The 22,558-nt window shown below is 40.3% G+C and overlaps 1 protein-coding gene across 2 annotated transcripts in view; it reads left to right on the top strand.

The window, feature by feature from the left end:
* Positions 1–22,558, top strand: part of LOC122646467 (SNARE-interacting protein KEULE-like) — a 63,760-nt gene that overhangs the window by 20,119 nt on the left and 21,083 nt on the right. For both annotated transcript variants that reach the window (XM_043840029.1, XM_043840028.1), the window contains exons 5-13: positions 450–528; positions 5,269–5,319; positions 5,435–5,531; positions 5,711–5,743; positions 6,152–6,280; positions 17,762–17,953; positions 18,038–18,121; positions 18,250–18,348; positions 18,432–18,508. In XM_043840029.1, coding sequence (XP_043695964.1) covers positions 450–528; positions 5,269–5,319; positions 5,435–5,531; positions 5,711–5,743; positions 6,152–6,280; positions 17,762–17,953; positions 18,038–18,121; positions 18,250–18,348; positions 18,432–18,508 — 841 coding nt within the window. The remainder of the gene's footprint in view (positions 1–449; positions 529–5,268; positions 5,320–5,434; positions 5,532–5,710; positions 5,744–6,151; positions 6,281–17,761; positions 17,954–18,037; positions 18,122–18,249; positions 18,349–18,431; positions 18,509–22,558) is intronic.

Here is a 22,558-nt window from a genome sequence, read left to right as displayed (position 1 = left end):
GTTGTGCCTTGGTGCAACGGTCAGATTGCTCCATTGCGACCTAGTGGTCGCGGGTTCAATGGGAAACAGCATCTTCGCGAAGTGGGGCTTAAGGCTGTGTCCATTATGACCCTCTCCAGACCCCGCAGTGGTGGAGGCCTCATGCACTGGGTACGCCCTTTTTGTGAAGGTGGACACAAATAGTACCTTCGAATTGATGAGTTCGGCATCTCTTGTGGTCTCATATCTTTGTTATACTTTGGTGATCTTGGAAATATTATGTAGTACTAAAATATCATGAGTTCCCAAACACTTATCATTCTGTTAAAGTGTTGCCAGCAAGCTCCCATTTATGATTTTTGTACCTCTTCATTTTGAATTGCAAATGAGCACTGAAGCCTCTTTCTTTTTTGCGTTTAGAGTCTCTCAATCTTGTTTAATGCTTGCTGCTTTTACAAACATTCTTGCAGTGGTGGAAGACCTTTTCAGACGAAGACAACCATTGCCCTCAATGGATGCTATATACTTCATCCAGCCAACAAAAGAGAAGTAATTATGTTTATGATTTGTTGCTATCCATTTTCCTAGTTTCCTTTTGAGAGGAACTATGTATTTTCTTTCTCTGTTAACATATGGTATTGTAGTTAGTGCATTAGTGAAAAAGGGAACTTACATGTGCTTTTTTCTGCATTCCTTGTTCTTGTTCTATTAAATTCAGAGTGCCTTGGTGATGCTTAATGTAAATTTAAAAGTGAGCTATTTTTCAGCAGACACTAAGATTGGGTTTAGTTGAAGTGAAATGGGTACAATTGCCTGAGGCTGATATTTGATATATCGTTTACTGGGTTGTTCCGTCATGACCAGCAATCTTGGTGAAATCATAGTGAAGTTGGCAAGGTCTATAACGTGCTGGAATTCTTTATCATGCTTCTGTTAGTCAGTTTTGGTTCATATATTTTGGAACTGTTTACATTATTTATACATCTATTGTCTTTGATAGTCAAAATCCTTCCCATTGGAATCAAGGAGATGAATGTGGATACTTGTATCTCTCTCTTTCATGGAACTGCTTGAATTCTTACAGCAAAGCCCTCTCTACTTGTGTTCTCTCTACTTGTGTTTTATCACATTTTATAAAAAGTCAAAGTAGACCCAGTTAGCACCTTTATCAGAACACCTAATGAATCCCCAAAAATGTAGCTGAAAAAGCATACCTCTCTAAAGTCTTTAGACTCACACCTTAAATTGATTGGAAGTCAAAACCTATCATACCAGCATTTTTTTTAATATAATGACATAGGGACCTCATTTTTTGCCTTTGGAAATTCTCCTGTTTTTAATTCCAAATTCCCGAAGCTATAGCAATAGATAGGATTTTCCTTGTAATACATACTTTTGAACCAAGTGGAAGAAAAGCCAATAGTTAGATATTATTTACTTGCATTTGGGCTGCCATGCTACTCCAATATGTGGTGATTTAGGGACTAGATTTTCATGATTAAATTAATCTGAAATCTTTCTGAGAGTGTGATCAAGTCATAAATTGCCCTGGTATATCAATTGGCTGGGGTGCAATCTTGGGGAGGGGGATGAATGGTTTCTGTTTAAGTTTAAAAAGAAAACCTGTTTACCAAGGCTAGTAACGTTTAGGGTTTAGAGGGTAAGTTAGTGGATGATTGGGATAGACTAATATTAAGAAGAACCATTGTTATCGGTTTCTGAATTCCATTTACATCCCTAAGATCACCCCCAGTACCCTCAATCCATCTCTTTGATATTTTTTGTTCTCTAGTTGTTTTCAGAGTTCCTCTTACCTCCCATACACATGAGGCTATGCACAGATGAAACCACAGTTTTTGGATGCAAATAATGATCATGAGGAAAACCGCGACAAAGATGAGACACTTAAAATGGCATCCAGAAGCTCAAACCAATCCCATTCCATTACTCAAGTCATGCACCTGCCGTCCCCACAGCTGGAAGATCTGTCCAACCGACTGATTTGAAACCTATAAACTTGCAATGATCTGAAACTTAAAATTGAGGATGTTTCATTCTCAGTGATACCATGAGATTTCATATAAAATGAACTAATTAGACTAAAGGAGCCGTTCTGAAATGACTAATAAAAACTACGAGGTCTAAATGAAGTTAGAGAATTAGAAGGTATGCCTAGTCTACTGCATGCTGCTAGTCCATGATGCGTGATAATATTGTGTTCCGAAATCCAATATGGTAGGCTAGTGGTATGGTTACTTGTATGATTATTATCTCTTATGCAGCGCTATGTTGATGATTATTATCTCTAATGCAGTGCTATGTTGATGATTATTAATGGATGACATGTCTGTGTCAGAGAGCATCAGATTTTTTTCATGATTCTAGATTGACATTCCTATATTTCCTTTTCTTCGTTGCCCTTGTTTCTTTTTCGTTGCAAAAGATCTAGCATTACGGAAGTTTTGTGGGTGCAAATATTATTCATTTGTGTTTATTATGCAGGGTCTGCATGTATCTTTTTTTCCTGGGGTGGGGGGAGGGGTGTGGTTCTCTCTTGGCCCTCTCTTATCTAGGGTCTTTGTATTTTGCCATTGTTTGCATTCTTCCTCCTCCTTAATAAAATTTGTTTCTGTTGCTAAAATAAAGCTTTCTAGTTTCTATAGATATACAAATGATAGATTCGCATGATATGCCAATTTTTTGCCTTGAGGAGACAAGTACCTGAATACATGTTTATTTTTTACCTTCTTGAATCTCATTCCCTGCCTGACACACGCCAGATTCCAACTTCTGCATCTGTAATCTGTGACATCACTCTTAGGATGATTTAGCCAATCTGAAAAAGAGTTGGCAAGAACTGGTACATAAGCTTTAGATCATGGTGTCTTAAGATGATTTAGCCAATCTGAAAAAGAGTTGGCAAGAGCTGGTACATAAGCTTTAGACCATGGTGTCTTAAGATGATTTAGCCAATCTGAAAAAGAGTTGGCAAGAACTGGTACATCAGCTTTATACCTAGATGTGGGATATCTCATCCTTAAAAGTCTCATTTTCCAACTTCTTCTCTTTATAAATTATGATCTTCAAATGCCACTGGAAAATTATTTACAGTTTATCCTACTAATGATTGATAATATTGAATTGGTTTTGGAATCAGTGTAGGTTTCATTAGATTTATAGCCTCCTGAACTTTTATGGAACTTGAAAAATTGGCATTATGGCAAATCAATATCTGCTATTGCCTCTTGAAAGAAAGATGCCTTAAAAACCAATGCTCTGAAATTATACTTAAAAACCAATGCTCTAAAATATACAATGTTAAGTTAATATGCATGTCATTTTTCCAGTGAATAATTAGTAATCTTGTGTATCCGGTAGTCAATTTTATTATTTTTCGTTCAACTATGCCATGTAAAAGTTTTTTTTTGGGTGAATAAAAAATTCATTACCAAAGAGAAAGAGGACTACAACAGCCCCCTAAAGAGAGAGAGAAGGAGGGAGAGAAGGTCTCAAGAAGAAGAGGAGGCCTGGAGGGAGGAGAGAGGGAGACCCCAGGAGGCTACAATATGCCTATTCCTTGGAGAGTCAGTACAAGAAAGGGGAACCAAAGAAATCTTGGCTTTAATGACAAAAGAAATGGAATCCCAAATCTGCCGAAAAGACCGAGAGTTGGAGGTCCATTTCCTGATATTTCGCTCCATCGAAATGTAATTAATAGCAGTGCAGAAGGCTAGCTTTCCCACATTGTCACAAAAAGAAGACCCCTAGAAGGTGATATCCACCCAGATCCACTCCCTTGCAAAAGGAAGAATATGACGCCTTCTGGACCAGCACTTGGCAAGGATGCCTTTCCAAACAGAGTAGGAGAAGGGACACTCAAAAAAAAAAAAAAGATGGTTGATATCTTCAACCGCGTACCAGCAGAGGCAGGTTGAGGAGGAGACAGCCATCTGACGATGGAGAAGGAAGGACTGCGTTGGGAGGCAATTGGTGAAGACCCACCAGGTTGTAAAACAGTGACAGGGGATGTGATGCTTGAACCAAAGAAGATTCCACCTAGGAGAAGGAGGGCCTCTGAATCCCAAGAGATCCCAGACTGCCTTGGAGTTAAAGGAACTAGAGGAAGAAGATGTCCAGATTACTCGATCTCCCCTCCCAGAGGGTCTTCTATGGATAGATGGCAAGGCATTCCAAATAACATTGAGCGTCGGATGAGAGGTAATTGGGGCCTTGGCGGAGCCCAATCATCAAGATGAATGATGTCAAAAACCATGGCCTGCCTAGAGAGACCAGAGTTGTAGATAGCTCTAGGAGGGACGAGGTGAAGGAGCACTTCCATGGGATGCCAATGGTCCAGCCAAATCTTGGTAGAGGCCCCATCGTCAATATGGGAGCAAATGTCTTTGAGAAGAGCAGGACGAAGGTCTAGGATCTTGTGCCACACCCAAAAAGCATCAGATGAGGACGAGACCGTCCAAATTGATTCAGAACGAAGCAGCCCTGAATAAACCCAGTCTACTCAAATACTTTTTCTTTTGTTTACAAGCTTCCAGATCAATTCGGTGATGCCAGCTGAATTAACATCTTTGATTCTTCGTGGGCCCAGCCCTCCTTCCTCATTAGGGAAATAGAAGCCCATTTAATGGGGTGAAGGAATCTGGAGGAGTCATTTCCTTTCCAAAGGAAGGTAGCCATGAGAGACTCGAGGGACTTGATGATAGCTTTGGGAAGACCAAAAATGCCCGACCAGTATATGTAGGAGGATTGCAAAACTGATTTGATGAGGACCAGCCATGTAAAAGTTATTCAGAAGGAAAATCCCATGAACTTGCATTTCAGCTTTTATTGTTTTATATTGTCAAGTTCCGCATGCCAAAACTTGTGAAACCAGTATTACTTTGTTTTGGCAATCCATCCTTCATTTCTTCCTCCCTCTTCTTGATATATGATTGTTGACGTGGCAATTTGTGATTGTTCTCCAAACCGCTTGCTTTCCCTAGGTTCTGCATTGCCTGTTTGCAAGTCCATTTGTCTTGATTGGGTGTCTGCCTTCCAAAGATTTTCTATGCTGGGCCTTGCCAACCTGTTCTCCCCCACTTCTTCGGGGTTATGTTTGGTTAATCCCAACCCATCTTTAATTTGGGACAGTTTGAGTTGGTTACCCAGCTGCTATCATTAATACTCAAACCTGATCTATCTAATTGTTACTTCTACACATAAATATGCTTTGGTTTCTTTTAAGAACTAAAATGATTGGGACCTTTTCTGACTGCCTTTTTGGTGATGCAGTGTTGTCATGTTCTTATCTGACATGTCGGGAAGAGTGCCTTTGTACAAGAAGTACGTATGCTCTCTAGTTCTTTTTGTGATCTGTCTCTTGGGGCTCTAGCTTCTAGTACTGTCAACTTAGTTTTGCTCAAATTTCTGTACTTTAATTGTTATTCTTTTTTCACAGGGCATTTGTCTTCTTCAGTTCATCTGTTTCAAAAGAATTGGTTAATCGCATCAAGAATGATACAAGTGTATTACCCCGTATTGGTGCTTTGAGAGAGGTCAATCTACTGTCTTCTCATGCATTTCAGACATCAGATATCCAGATTTTTTATCTTTTAGATTGTTTTCTAACAGTTTATATACTTAATATGATGCCGGGTTACTTTAGCTTTTATCTATTGGAAGTCTTATATATTTGTTGATGATTTTTCTTTTCTTGTTTGTTTGAGAAATGCAGATGAATTTGGAGTACTTTGCTATAGACAGTCAGGTATTTGGTGACTCTTTCTTTACTTCTAATATTTTGTTATGTAATATGCGTTTTATATGAAGACTCAGGGACTTCTATGAATCCATGTAGTCTGAGACTTGGCAAGACCCACATATGGAATTTTCTGTATTGTTTAGTTTCTCATCAGTCCTATTTTACTATATATGGAAGCGAGCATATTTGGACTCCATTTGAGGTTTAGTCGGACAAGTCTTCTGTTTTCTGTATCGTTCTGGCTATGCTGTTTCTTCATTTTAAATTGTTTGAAATTCTTGGGTTCACCTGTTGTTAACTAGGACTACAATTAATTTACCCTATTTTTACATTTGATGGCTACATTATTTCTATTTCCTTGATATATGTTTTTCATTTTGGTACACATCATCGATTTTTTTGACCTCCAAGTAGGGTTTCATTACTGATAATGAGAAGGCATTAGAGGATCTTTTCGGGGAAAATGTGGAGAATTCACGTATGTATGATGCTTGCTTGAACACAATGGCCACTCGAATATCCACAGTTTTTGCTTCATTGCGGGTATGGATTAAAAACATATCCATTGCTTTGCTGTTGTTGAACTTGAACATTTAACTTGCAGATGTTTTATATCAAATTTGTTCTTAAAATATGAAATATGGATCCATGCTGGTGAGCATGTTATTCAATGAGCAGTGTTATTTTCTTTTCCTGGTTGACAATACTAGAAAATTTTAATTTCTACATGAAATATATCATGAGTGCATGCGTTTCTGTATACCTGTTAGTGTGTATCTATGACTATGTATTGGCTAGATATCAGTCTTTTAGCAATGATAGCTGTTGTGATATGGGTATAAGGGTAGATTTGTCCTTGAAGAGCATTATGGTTTTTGTACTCACTCTATTCTGTTTTAAATAAAACATGGCTGCTGTCATACTGACACAAGCCATCATTCCCTAAATCACAACATGGTATCAGAGAGAGGATCCACCTTGGGTTCCAAACTCTATTACCACTGTGTCACCGCCACCTCCCTAGCGCTGCCACTCTTTTGCGTTTCCTCCTCTCGCCTTCTTTTCCTCTCTCTCTCTCTCGGCTCCTTTTTTTCTCAAGCCAAAAAGCCCCAGCATCCCTTGGGGGTGATCTCACTCTCCACCAAGGGTCCTTTCCTTTGTTCTCTCCAGCCTTGTTCCTATATGGCTTAAGAGTCATTGTGTGTTACCTCTTTGTTCATTACGAAGATTTGATGTTGCAGCACTTTACTCAGGCTTTCAGGTGTTTGTTCAGGTTGCTGCCCTTGCTGTAGCATATGTTAGAGATATTTCTTCTCAAGGTTTGTGGTATATCTGAGATCAGCAGTCATGTCGGATATCACTACTGCATCAACTGGAAGTGATGGAGTGAGTCGTGGGACTCACAGTGACTTTCTTTTCCCTGTTAGCTCTATCAAATTGGATGGGAGCAATTACTTGATGTGGTCTCGATCCTGTTTTCTGTCTATCGACTCCCACGGGTTTTCCCGGTATCTGATAGGTGAATCTTAGAAGCCTACTACTGCTGGTTCGTCTAAGAAAAAATTGGAGTTCTGACAACTCTCTGATGATGTCGTTCCTTATCAATTCTATGCAACCTAATATTGTATGGGGTTATCTTTTGTTGGATACTGCTGCCAAAATTTGGAAGGCTGCAAAGGATACATATTCTCAAGTTAGGAATGACGCTCAAACATGGTACTAAAACTCGGAACTTGACCCCAACGACCGAGATCTCGGTTGAGTTGGTGCATTTTTTTTTTAAACTCGAAACCTGGTTTCGGTGGGTTTTAGACCTAGTTTGGGTCTGAAACTTGGTACTCAGCCTATTTTAGGCCATTTAAACACAATGGCACTATTAGATTTTGCAAAAACAAAGTCTAAATAGGAGTTTCACTTCGGACCCTAGGTTGGTAGGCGACGACGTACTAAAATACCCTACTCTACACATAATTTAGTAATAGAAAGCAAGCAAAACATTCAATTAATGTAAAACAACTGAAATAAGCATTAGAAATGTTAAAGTGATACATCAAACTGTTTAACAATGTTACAACTATCATCACATAAAATTCCCTTGAATCACGCATTCAGTCCCCACTAGTGCCACATAGTCTTCCCATGACATAGTGTTGATGTACTGTTGCACATAGTTTTCCACAACAATCATATAAGAGTTGTGATCAGCATATGCCATGTCCCCTATCCTAGGGTATAGCGGTTGCCATGAGGCGTGATGCGCGTGAGATCCACTGCTACTGTCATATTAAGGCATGTATAGGTGTGGCATATTGAGGCATGTATGGGTGGGATCCACTGCTATTGTCATATTAAGGCATGAAATCCAGAGGTAAAATGAGCTCACAACCTTCAAAGGGGGAAGAAAAGAGCTTCTGGATTGAACTCGATCGAGAAATCTCGAGTTCTGTCGAGTTACAATACTTTTAAAGGAGTAGATGGGTCGAGATTTGGGCCAACCCATGATCTCGACCGAGAAAATGCACTTTTAAAACTCGTCGTATTACAACTCGTCTCGACCTCCCAGAAAACCGAGATCTCGCGAGTTTTAGAACTATGTGCTCAAGTCTATGAGTTGAGGAAGAAAATTCATGAAATCAAATAGAAGGAGATGTAGTTATCCCAGTATTACTCTGAGTTACATGGGATATATTGTAAGAATTGGATTTTTACAAGGACTTTTAGGCCACTTGTTCTACAGATGGCACGAGCTTCAAGAAGTGTGAAGACAAGCTCCGTGTGTATGATTTCTTGGCTGGTCTCTATGTGGAGTACGATCAGATCCGTGCTCATGTTCTTAGCCGTGACCCTTTTCCATCTCTGGAGCAATCATATGCTATGGTTTAGTTAGAAGACAACCCTCGTACTGCAATGCTGCAACCCATATAACAGGAGTGATCAGCCCTATACTTTGGGCCTGGATCTTAGTCTCGGGGTGGTTTCACACGCTCGAATGAGCATTCTAATACTAGCCAGGAAACAGTCGAGTATGATTATTGTGGTAAAGAGCGCCATACCACTGAACATTGCTGGAAACTTTATTGGTCATCCAACCAATTCTTCTCGTGGACGTGGTCGTGGTCGATCCAACCAGGCTCATGCACACCACACACTGAGACATCCGATGCTGCTTCCATGGGTGCTTCTTCATCACAAGACGAGCTGTTGATTTTCAGGCTTTGGTGACCAAGTTAGAGCCCTCATCTTCACCTTCATTGTCTGCTGCCTCTATGCCAGTGACACTCAACTCCAACTTTGCCCATCTAGATATTTCTTTCAGTGGTCACTGTGTCTCAGTTGTATCCGTTCCTTGGATAATTGATTTTGGGGCCACTGACCATATGACTGGATCTTTCAACCAATTCTTTACATATTCTCCGTGTTTAGGTACAAACAGAGTTCGGGTTACTGATGGTACTCTCTCCACTATCTCTGAAAAGGGCTCAATTCAGTGCTCCTCCTTGGTATCTTTATCCTTTGTGTTACATGTTCCCAATTTCTCTACTAGTCTTCTTTCTATTAGTAACCTCTTTCCATCTAGAATTTGCCATTGCATCCTGCCAAGATATAATACAAAGATTCATCACTAGGAGGAGGAAGTTTACCAAGTTCAGGTGAGATGATGGGCGGTCCTGGATTTGAGAAGAGCCGCTGACCAGGTAGAGCAGTTTTAATATCGGTTGGATCTTTGCGAGCCTGAGAGCGAGTGAACACCTACAATGGTTTAGCAATTTGTACACTGTCAGGAGAAGGATGCTCCCCCTACACGAAGGGGTGCACATTGAGCTCGGGAAGAGACATGGAGGGACTATCAAGAGGAATAATCAACAACACATGATCACTAGAAGGCTCCCCCTGAAGAGGTGCCGAGGAATAATAAGAGGCAGATTCATGAAACACGACATCCATAGTGACAAACATACGACGAGTGGGCAAATGGTAGTACATAGCCCTTCTAAGTGGCAAAGTAGCAGACAAAAATGCACCAAAGTCCCCGAGGATCAAGTTTGCTAGCAAGATGATGGTTGCGGTGAAACACATGCAACCAAAGACCCGCAGAGGAGGTGTAAAAGAGGACGGGTGCTGGAGAACATCCAAAGGAGATTGGAAACTCAACACACGAGAAGGCATGTGATTGATTAAGCAACATTAAGGACGACCTCGCTCCAATAGTGCTTAGGGACATACATTTCAAACATTAGAGCACGTGCGACCTCCAGCATGTGGCGGTTTTTAAGTTCCGCGACACCATTTTGTGTAGGAGTATCTACACAATTAGTCTGATGAATGATGCCTTCTGCAGCAAGATAGGACTGAAAGGATCCCTCAAAATACTCCCAACCATTATCACTGCGGAGAACTTTAACAGTAGCATTAAACTGGGTTTTAATCATACAATGAAAGAGCTGAAAACAATGAAACATCTCACTCTTATGAAGCATGAGATATACCCAAGTAGCACAAGAATGACAATCAATAAAAGTCACAAAATAACGATAACCAGAAATAGATACACATCGAGAAGGGCCCCAAATATCAGAGTATATTAAAACAACAGATACAATACTCATATGTTTAGAAATAAGATAAACAAAACGAATTTGCTTGGCAAAAACAAAGCATCACAAAAGAAGTTATTAGGATTACACTTTTGAAATAAATAAGGAAAAACAAGGGATAAAGTCCTAAGAGGTGGGTGGCCCAAACGCCGATGCCACCAATGTAACTCTGTTAGGGCTGAAGCACAAGAATCCAACTGATGAGCCTGAGGAGTAAGAACTGAAGCTGCAGGTTGACTGTCCTCTAGTAGATATAGACCACTACTCAATTTCCCACTGCCAATCGTTTTCCTTGTCACCTAGTCTTGGAGCACACAATGAGAAGGAAAAAAGGTGACCTTGCAATTTAAATCCCGAGTAATACTTCTAATAGACAGAAGATTAGTAGAAAAATTGAGCGCATGGAGAACAGTCGATAAAGTTAAAGTAATATAGGAGATGGTTCCTTTCCCAGAGGAAACAAAACCATCAGTATTGCGAACACGTTCCTTACCTGAACCTGGATAAAAGGTAGAAAACTAACTAGAGGAACCAGTTACATGGTTAGTGGCGCCAGAATCAATTATCCAAGATGACCGACAAAAGGAATACATGAGTGCACAAATTTTGAGGCAGAAGAGGTCAAACCAGTGACAATAGAAGCTGCAAAAGACGGAGCTGGTGAAGAGGTGGTGTCCAGCTTGGACATCATGCGGCGGAGAAGGAGCATCTCATCCTGTGAAAATTGGCCCTCGGTAGGTGTAGGAGAAGTCACCTCAGTATGGTGAGCATGAGCCGGATCAGAAGCACCGCTTCCATGTCCATGTGTAGTGGTGGAGGAGGGATGGCCGCGTAACTTCCAACAGTATTCCTTTGTGTGGCGTTCCTTCCCACAATATTCACATTTCACTGGATCACAAGTGGGACCATCCCGATCAGACGAAGGATGACCAGTAGAACGAATAGAAGCCTCCTTGGGCTGAGAACCAGACCCAGTATAGAGAGCTGATCTCTCCTAAGAAAGGAGCTGAAGTATGGCTGTCCGTCGGCTTTCCTCAAGCTGAACAAGAGCGTAAGACTGCTCCAAGGAAGGGAATGGATCCCGACTAGGAACCTGAGACCGAATATGGTTATACTCCACATTCAATCCTGCCAGAAAGTCATAAACATGGATCATATCTTCACGTTTCTTGAAGTTGGTAGCATTAGTAGAGCATGTACCTGAAAGGTCTCATAGAAATCAAGGTCTTGCACATGCTGCGCAACTCAGAGTAATACTGGGACAAGGACATCTCCTTCTTGGTGGTTCCATGGATTCGCTTGCGCAACTCATAGACTTGGGCAGCATTTCCAACCTGTGAATATGTCTCCTTGTCTGCCTTCCAAATCTTCTCAGCAGAGTCCAAGAGAAGATAGCCACGGGCAATAGAAGGTTGCATGGAATTAATAAAAAAAAACATCACAAGAGAATCATCGAAAATCCACTTCTGCAACTGGGGACCAGCAGTCGTAGGTTTCACAATATTAACCGTAAGATTCCCGGTAAAACCTCGGGCAGCAATAGAGAGGAAGCAAGAGCGGGACCACATCAAATAGTTGCTGCCATCAAGCTTGATTGAGTAATGTAGTTCTGGATAGGGTAAAGCCCTACTAGAAGCCAATTAAACTAGGACCAATAACAAGGAACTAAGGGGCTGTTGGTTCTGCAGTTTTAGTTGGACAGAATTGCAGTTTTAGGTCCAATCTAGGGCTTAGGTTAGGATAATGGAAGGGGGGTAGGGGGGTATGGCTAGGCAGGTTTATAGGACTCTAATAATGTAGGTATTATAGAGTTTTAAGTGTTTTGAAAATTCTGTAAAACTGGGCAGTAAGTCAGGATCTACTATGCGTTTTGGGGAAATTAATGAAGGATGAAGGGATTAGGGTTTTGATGGACAAATATGGTTGAGTAGCAAGATCTAGGGTTTAATGGAGTTAGGGTTTATGGGATTCAAACCAAAAATAAAGGAGATAGATTGGGGGAAAGGACTAGAGGGTTAGAAGAAGAAATTGGGTGTCAAACTTACTGGAGATTCCACTGGCAGCAGCTTGAATAGATGTGAATAATAGAACCACCTTCGAATTGAAGAAGATCCTCCCAGCCGTCACGACGTAAGGAGTCAACCGGATTCCACCAGTCCCTTTCCACCTTGATAGAACCACAAGGATGCACACTCACAAGGAGCAACACTCGATAGAGCAGGGCAGCAACAATGGCAGCAAACAAAAGCTTTTCATTAATCAAATTCGCATTCAAGGCTTTGCTCCCTTACAACCTTATATAAAAGACTCAAAAATAGACTTCTACTTTAAAAAAGAAAGGCCTAACCCAATCCTTAACCTATTAGGTAACTTAAACTGACTAAGAAACTAAAATACTACAGGAAATAGACTCAAAACATGGCTGGACTTATAGAGTCCTAATCCAGCCCAACTTATATCACATGACCACTTAACCAAGTCACATGATCACTTAAATTAAACCAATTGGATGCAATCAATTTGAATCGGTTCAATTAAAAAACATAAAAATATTAAGTTTGGGCTAATCCCGTATGCAACCTATATACCCCTAGTTTAGGCTCATTAAAGTGGCCTATTACATAGAAAACCCTTGGGATCAAAGGCCCAACATATATATATCCCAACCCTAGACTTATTACTAATAAAAGAAGCCCAGTTTGGTGATAATTCTGCATCAACTCTCCCCAGCTTGAAAAAATTCGTCCTCGAATTTTGTAGTGGTAAGGGGAAAACAACATGTGAGTAGCAGATTTGACCATTCCCAAACAAAACTTTGGTGGGGCAAGAACATTAGGAATATAGTCTTCCAGGCGTGGAGCTTTCTCTTCGAAGAATCATGGTGGCATAACAAACTCTATATGCTTTACCTCTGAATCAGCACCAACTGTGAATGTCCTATCCAAAGAGTCTTCAGTGTTAGCAACCGTCTCATCTAATACTTGAGACACAAGCTCCACCTCTTCAAGAACAGCATCTTGAAGGTCATTGTTCTCCTGTAGAATCACCTCTGAATCAATTACATGCTGAATATCCCTCAATGGGGGTAACTCGTTTAGTAGATCCCCTGGCACTACATTAGAAAATTCATGCAATAACTCCTTGATGGGCTGTGCCAACTTGACCTCAGGCTGGGCAGCAACTTCTTGTGTAACCACAGCTAGGATCAGACCTGAATCATGGCTGGTCTGCTCAAATTCCTTCTGTGGTACAGCTAAGACTTGATTCTCATAATCTGTCCCCTTCTGTTTGGTGCACATGGTTTGTCGTTTGTGCATCTCGGAGGGTAGATTAAAAAGATTTAGAATGACCTGCTGTCCCTTGTGTTCTCTATATCCATTTCTGGGATTCGCATATCTGTCAGGGGTGACTCTTTGTTCTTCCAAACGTTGCAGCCTAACCATGATGGCATCAGCTGCAGCCCTCTGGGCTTCAATTACAGCCCTGTATTCAACAGCAACCTTCTGGAACATCTCGAGCATTGCAGCCATGGGGTCAGCCATGGGCTCTGATACCAAATAATGTAGTTCTAGATAGGGTAAAGCCCTACTAGAAGCCAATTAAACCAAGACCAATAACAAGGAACTAAGGGGCTGTTGGTTTTGCAGTTTCAGTTGGACAGAATTGCAGTTTTAGGTCAAATCTAGGGCTTAGGTTAGGATAATGGAAGGGGGGTTAGGGGTTATGGCTAGGCAGGTTTATAGGACTCTAATAATGTAGGTATTATAGAGTTAAGTGTTTTGAAAATTCTGTAAAACTGGGCAGTAAGTCAGGATCTACTATGGGTTTTGGGGAAATTAATGAAGGATGAGGTTATTAGGGTTTTGATGGACAAATATGGCTGAGCAGCAAGATTTAGGGTTTATTGGAGTTAGGGTTTATGGGATTCCAACAAAAAATAAAGGGGATCGATTGGGGGAAAGGACTAGAGGGTTAGAAGAAGAAATTGGGTGTCAAACTTACTGGAGATTCCACTGGCAGCAGCTTGAACAGATGTGAAGGATAGAATCACCTTCGAATTGAAGAAGATCCTCCCAGCTGTCACGGCGTAAGGAGTCAACCGGATTCCACCAGTCCCTTTCCACCTTGATAGAACCATAAGGATGCACACTCATAAGGAGCAACACTCAACAGAGTAGGGCAGCAACAATGGCAGCAAACAAAAGTTTTTCATTAATCAAATTCGTATTCAAGGCTTTGCCCCCTTATAACCTTAAATAAAAGACTCAAAAATAAACTTCTACTCTAAAAAGGAAAGGCCTAACCCAATCCTTAACCTATTAGGTAACTTAAACTGACTAGGAAACTAAAATACTAAAGGAAATAAACTCAAAACATGGCTGGACTTATAGAATCCTAATCCAACCCAACTTACATCACATGACCACTTAACCAAGTCACATGATCACTTAAATTGAATCAATTGGATGCAACCAATTTGAATCGGTTCAATTAAAAAACATAAAAATAAACTAAGTTTGGGCTAATCCCGTATGCAACCTATATACCCCTAGTTTAGGCTCATTAAAGTGGCCTATTACATAGAAAACCCTTGGGATCAAAGGCCCAACATATATATATCCCAACCCTAGACTTATTCCTAATAAAAGAAGCCCAGTTTGGTGATAATTCTGCATCATGGAGCTAATAGGGGAGGACAGAAACTCACTAGGAGTATTACGACTCGTTCCTTCAGTGTTGGTTGAGGTGGTACTGTTGCAAGACATGACTGCTGCTCAACAAAAAGCTCAATTGCTCACTACTACGAAATAAAGGTGAAAATAAAGCTGTAGGAAAGGAGCATCACAGGCATGGAATGAGGTCTCGCCTATCTCGGTTTTTTGAAGGTCCGAGATGAGAACTTTATTTCGTGTCTTGGTCGAGATCTCGGTTCGACCAAAACCAGACCAAACCCAGTTATAAAAGGCCCTTATCTCGACCAAGACCAGTCGAGATTTCCATAGGTCTCGGTCATCTCAGTGGGAAAAGCTTTGGACTTCCAAAAAATGATCTCTCTTCCCATTTTTTGATGGAAAATCGTTGGATTACTCCATTAAATTTGTGGAAACATCAATCTACAATTGCAATGATTTGAAGAAGATTGATGTATTTTACATTTTTACATTCCTAATGCTTATTTAAGTTGTTTGACACTCCTATTTGGACTTTGGTTTTTCTAGATCTGATAGTGCCATTGTGTTTAAATGGCCCAAAATAGTCTGTATACCAAGTTTCATGACCTAACTAGGTCAAAAACCCATCAAAACCAAGCAATGAGTTCAACAAAAAAAAAATACACCAACTCGCCTAGATCTTGGCTCAACTCGGTTTTCTGCCTGGCTGAAACCATGTCCGAAACCAAGACCTTGAATAATGTAGCTCTGGATAGGAGAAAAATCCCACTAGAGGCCAAGCAATAGGATTAAGAAAGGGCTGCTGGTTTGATTAGGCAGTTTGGGGCTGTTTAGGGCAAATTTAGGGTTTAGGCTAGGGTTAGGGATGAATGTAATATATGGTAATGATCAGCAGGTCTAGGGGATTATTTTGATATAAAAATATTGGGATCTTGGATGAGTTTAAAATTCCTGCAAAATTAGGGTTAGGGTTTCGGGTTTTAGAAATTAGGAAAACTACCAAAACTAGAGTTTCAAGTGGGCTGTGAGGGCTGGGCTTGGGATCAAGTTTACTAAGCAGGGATGGGAAGGTTCGATCCAAATATGGGCTGGTTCTAATGGTGATATTAGGCTGTGGGGATTTTAGACTATTTTAGGGTGGTAATGGTGGTAGGGGAAACTAGGGTTTATGAGGAAAATCAAATAAAAATAAAAGAGGGAAACGATTGGGAGGGAGGATGAATGGAAAACATAATTTAATCATTCAAACTTACAGCAGGAATCCACCGGCAGCAGCTTGAAATTTGAAGAAACCTCCCGATTTTCTTGATGCAAGAAGTCGCAGGAGTCCAACCACCCTATCCATCTTGAGATCCACAAGGATATACACTCACAAAGGAGCAGGAGAAGCTGCAGCAAACAGTCTTTTTTTTATTCAAAATTCAATGTAGGGGAGCCTCCACGATTTATTATATTTATAATATGGTTAATGCCAATTCCTACTACAAATTAAAGTCTTCTCCTTCACAAAATCGTGGAAGGGAGAGGTTTAAATCTAACTTAACTAATTAAAACAGTAAATTGACTAAGATACCCCTGCTAACTTAAATTAAGAACTAATTAACTAATTAACTAATTAACTTAAATTGGACCACTTGAACCAATTGGATATAACCAATTCTAAGCCGGTTCAATCTAAAAATAGAAAAATAAAGCTAAGTATGGAGAATACTAGCAAATAAACCTACTCTACGGCTCCCTAATCAAGCCCTAGGTTCAGGACTTCTTCTTCTTCCTACTTGGAGCTGCATCATTGAACCACGATCACAGGGAAAGAGATTCCAGCAACAAGGAATTGAGATTTAAGTCATAAGAAGGCGGTGGAAGAAGTCGGTAGAAGAGAGAGTCGAAGGACGGAAAAAAGTGGTGATGGTGGAGGTGGTGCTGCTGTGTTGCGTCACAATGATGGTGGCAGCGGCCACATAGGTACTAGGGCGGGATTCCCAAGACTGATTCCCGCTCTGATACCATGATGAAACTGATTTGGGAGAATGATTGCTTGTGTTCCAAGGACTCACAGCCAAGTTCTATTATAATAAAAAAGGAAAGAGCAAAATTGCAAGTATACCCTTGGGACTGAACACACTTGCTAGAATACCCAAATTTACAACACTCTATTGACTCCACATGAGATGCCCTTGCAGACTCTTGAGTCAAAACAGGCACCAACTACTGGAAATTAAGGCTATGCTTGCCAGAGCTTCACTACATAGCCAATCAAAAGAACCTGCCTTTATTTCAGGAGCCACTGGGAAAGTAAGATTGACATTGCAGGCTTGTAGTTGGTTGAATCCGGTTCACCTCGCTTTCCCTTGGTTTTTAATGGATGCACAGTTATATCTTCCACTGATCCAAGGGCCCTTGATAATTTCGTTTTGCGAGGGCTCCTGAAATTGGTTTTGTTGGAAGATTTTGCATTATATATAAAATTTTTTCTGGCATTGTTTTGAAGAAATTATCCACATGGTAAAGAAAGGTAAGTTCTCCAGTGGTGAGTATTTGTATCAAATCATTGCTTTCTACTTTTGAAATATATATTTTCTGGCATTACTTCGAAGAAACTATCCTTGTATGATCTTAGCATTATTTAATAGGTCGGGGACGTTATAAACTTAAGTGTAGAATTCTTTCTGGTTGGGTTTCTATAAGCTTAATAATGCATTTATAATTTTGGATTGTATTTCAATAAGCTTGATGATGTGTTTGTATTCACTCAGGAGCTTCCATATGTGCGCTACCGTGCTGCCAAATGCCTGGATGCTTCCACAGTGACACCATTTCGTGATTTAGTTCCAACAAAGCTTGCTGCTGGTGTTTGGAACTGTCTTACCAAATACAAAACCTCTGTTCCTAACTTTCCCCAGACAGAAACATGCGAGTTGCTTATTCTTGACAGATCTGTGGATCAGGTTGATGAATGGTCTATTGAAGATTTGTGCTTCCTATATTATCTCGCTATATGCTTAATGCTGAGTATGTTTTTTCATTTGTAGATTGCGCCTATTATACATGAATGGACGTATGATGCCATGTGCCATGATTTATTAAATATGGATGGAAATAAATATGTGCATGAGGTACACCTTCATGTTAAATATAATTGGAATTTGAATTTTTGAGCTCTTTCATCTTCTTGGCAGCTTTAATAACAGTGGTTGACATCTCCATATGTATGTAAATATGTATGTATATAAGTGTGGTTTAGGTTCCAAGCAAAACTGGTGGTTCCCCCGAGAAAAAGGAGGTCCTTTTGGAGGATCATGATCCCATTTGGCTCGAGCTTCGCCATGCACATATAGCAGATGTATGTGTCATGTTTTCAGATTTTTTTTTTTTTTCAATTTATGTGATCATCTTGAATGCTTTTTATCATTAATTGTGTGTCAGGCTAGTGAACGGTTGCATGAGAAGATGACCAACTTCATATCAAAGAATAAAGCTGCACAAATCCATCATGGTTCAAGGTTGGTGTTTGTTTCAATATAGAATCTTATTGCTATATGATTCCCTTTGTTCTTTATCTAAATTTAGGATCTGAGTTTAGTGCGCTGATTTCTTTACTTTTGGTGGACCATCCAAGTAAATTTTGATGGAATCCTTTAATTTTTGACTTGATGGCATGGTTCTTTTAGAAGACCTTGTTCATCTTCCATTCATTCATGAAAGAATGTTTCGAGTTGAATACTCATTTTTGTTGTCAAACATGGGCATGTCATTGGAATTCTAGTTTTGAATGCTGTCTACCACATCTTAGAGAGATAAAACTGCAGCGAGAAACAAGGAGCCCGTAGAATAGGGGAAGAATAAAAACATTATGGAACTGACAATACAAGCAAAGGAAAACTCAATCCTCAGAGAGAGGAGATAGAGGGCTGCAAAAGGGACAGGGATAGGCCTCAAGACACAACATTATGCCCGTTCCTTGAGGAATCAACACAATGAGAGGTGACCATAGATTACTTGCTTCTCACATCAAAAGAGTTGGAGTCCTAAATCTTCTAGAAAGATCTGGAGTTGGAGGCACTCCCTTCTTCTTCCTTCCCCCCCCCCCCCCCCTCTCCCTCACACCCGCCCCTCTTCTATACCTTACCCTCCCCCAACTCCACCTCCGCCATGCCCTCCCGCCCTTTTCTTCCCCAACGGCCAGCGTTCACTCCTCCCTAGTCCAAGTTTTTTTTTTGAGGCTGCAGGTCTACTGAAGATCCGCAGGAAGTGAAAATTTTGCTTCTGCTACATTATTAGTCTTCGGATGCTTTCCTTCTGAGGCCATCTCTCATTGTGTATTTTGTTTTCTCTCGATCAAAATCGTTATGGCAGAACCCTCGAGTAGAATTGCAGAAGGTCTCTATAGACTATATTCTAATCAATTCCCTTCAAAACCCACATCAATTTTCTCTGCAAAGCAAAATTTATATGTTATTTCCAATGAAAATTCTATACCAAGTTACTCTGCTGCAATTTTCCCATCTAGGTTCTCAAATTTAAGAAATCTTGTATCTGAAACCCATTCGAAACTGTATCTCCATGGTTGTTCTTCCAAACCCACATCATTAGGTGGTCTATTTTCCAATGTCAACTCTTCAAAGCATCATTCCCATTCTGTATCATGTGGATATCCTCTGAGGTACTACTCATCAGGAGTTTTCCAGACTGGATTCTCAAATTCGTGACCTTTAAGCCCCAAGATTAGCTTGAAGCTTCAAGTATTCTCTTCTAGAAGCTTAGGGTTTAGTATGCTTAATGGGAATTCATTGGGGTCTAGGTATATCTCTTTCAGGAGTTCGAATTTCAGTAAGCTCAATGGAAACTTCACGAAATGGTGGTTGATAAGTCCTTCAGGAAATTTTATCTAGTTTGAGGGCTGTTTTATTGATTATTTACCACTTAGAATCAATAGGGTTTGTGGTTGAGATCTTTACTCCAAAATTGCAGGACCATTAGAGCTCTAATGAAGGACTTCTCTTCTTCACATCGCTACCGGTTAGAAAGTGATTGTGGGCTGGGTTTTTTATGTTTTAGTGTAGAGGGTAATTTAGTGGTTGCATTTCATAGGTTAACCCCGTTAAAATCTGGGTAACGGTTGATATTTCCATACTTCGTGTGGGTGCCTTAAAATATTGGCAAACCTCAAGGGGTGGCGCTGATTATTTCCCTCGAAAAAAAGTTGAGGAACGAAGTAATAAGAAGGTGAATAACTACAAAATACATCACAAAAAAGGATCTGATGCAGAGCTACAGCCCTACATCCACAAGACGAAGAAGCAGAGTTCGAGAACTCGCGAGATCTCGGTGAGTTTCTCGGTTTTTTGAGAAACTGAGACGAGTTGGAATACAATATAAAATAGTTCAAGATCTCGGATCTCAGGTCGAGATCTTGGCTTGACCCAGAAAATGATCCATCTACTAGTTTATTTACTTACCTAACTCGACACAACTCGACATATCTCGGTTGAGTTCTGTCCAAAGATCCCAAAACTACTCTCTTCTTCCCCATTTGAAGATCCTTCTTCATTTTTCCTGTGGATTTCAAGACTTGAACTTCGGGAGAGGTGATTTAGCTGCACATTTGAAGATTCAACTACCCATCTTCAAGATTCATCACAAATTTGAAGGATTTTTCATCATCGCCTCTTCTATCCCCTAGGATAGGGGATTTGGAATATGTTGATGACAACACTTATATTAGTGTTGTGCAAAAACTACAACAACACTATGACATGGGAATTCTATGTGGATCATGTTGGGACTGAATACATTAACATATCACATTTTATGTAACATTTGTTTGAAGATTGATGTATTGTACACTTTAACATTTCTAATGCGTATTTAAGTTGTTTTACATTAAATTGAATGTTTTGATTGCTTTTTATTACTAAATTATGTGTAGAGTAGGGTATTTTAGTACGTCGTCGCCTACCAACCTATGGTCTGAAGTGAAACTCATATTTGGATTTTGTTTTTGCAAAATCTGATAGTGCCATTGTGTTTAAATGGCCTAAAATAGGCTAAACACCAAGTTTCAGACCCAAACTAGGTCTAAAACCCACCGAGTTGAGGTTTCGAGTCGGAAAAAAAAATGCACCAACTCGGCGAGATCTCGACTCGACTTGGTTTCCAAGTGTCGAGTGGGTACCGAGTTCCAAGTTTTAGTACCTTGGGAAGAAGAATAAGCTGTTGTCCAAGTGATATAGTCAGTAGTGTTTGGTGGATCCATACTTAGTCTTTTTTTTTAAGTGTTTTTTATATTTTAAGTTGAACCGGTCGGTTGAACCTTTGGTCCAGTTTAAGTGACTTGAGTCACCTTTTATTTAATTATGTAATTTTCCTTTTTTTGGGTCCACACCACACTCCCACAATCTAGAGAGTAGTGTGGATTAGATAGGTTGGCCAGGGGTACTTTAGACTCCTAGGCTGAATATGTTTTTAGGCTGTAAAGCCCTATGGATTGGTGTGTGATCCAATCGACACCTTGCGGTGCGAAGCCCGGGTGGTTCGAACAAGCTCTCTCTCAAGTATTCTGCTGCAAGATTTGATATTTCTTTAAGTTGCTGCTGCTATCTACATTCCCCTGCATCTTCAAGTAAGTATAAGGTCACCCCATCCCCAATCCTCTACTTCTAAACCCTTGACAACCCTAACCTTCCCCTTTATTTTTCTTAAATTTTCCTAAACCTAATTTCACTCACAGCCCAATTCCACCATCAAATTTCATCCAATTTTTAACCACAGTACCCTCACAGCATCCCCTCCACTCGACCTTAACTCTAGCCCCATCCCATCATCTAAACCCTAATTCCCCTCATCCTTATTGATTACCCAAAACCCTAAAATCCTACCCAGCCACTTCCAGCCATCATTAACCCACCATACCTTGGCCGAGTGACTCTCCCAACCCCTGGAGAACTCAACCTTAACCCCCGGCCCTAAATCCATCTCTAAACCCTAGATCCCCTCACTCTCATCTTTTCGAAAACCTGAAACCCGAAACCCTAATTTGCTGTAACTTGAATTATCCCACTTCCATTCATTAATTTATCATTAGACCTTCACTGTTAGCTTCCCTTACACCTGCCTATCAAAACCAACCATTTAAATCCTAACCTAACCCTAACCCGAACCCTAATTTGGACTAAAATCCAATTTTCTGCCCAATAGGACTGCCTGTTCATAGCAGATCCTATTGCTTGGCTCCTAGCTGGTCTCCTTGCCACCTAGGACTACATTAAGATTCCACACATTCTGTGTCTTTAAATCGCTAAAAACATCAATGTACATATTAACCTCTTATACTTTCTAATAACTAGAGGGTGCAGGATGGCAATGACATATTCAAGAAACCATTGTTTCAGGTTAGGGTGTCAAAATGGAACCGGAACCGACTGTTTACAATCGAACTGAACCACACTGCAGAAAAATGATCCAGTTTTGATTTTATAGGTTTTCTTCCTAATTCGGTTTTGATTTGCGCCACAAAATTGCGGTTCTAAACCGAATAAGAAACCGAATAGAAA

Source organism: Telopea speciosissima, chromosome 11 (genome assembly GCF_018873765.1).
Source record: "Telopea speciosissima isolate NSW1024214 ecotype Mountain lineage chromosome 11, Tspe_v1, whole genome shotgun sequence".
Classification (NCBI taxonomy): Eukaryota; Viridiplantae; Streptophyta; class Magnoliopsida; order Proteales; family Proteaceae; genus Telopea; species Telopea speciosissima.
Note: the sequence above shows the minus strand (reverse complement) of the source record. Positions and strands in the feature narration are given on the sequence as shown.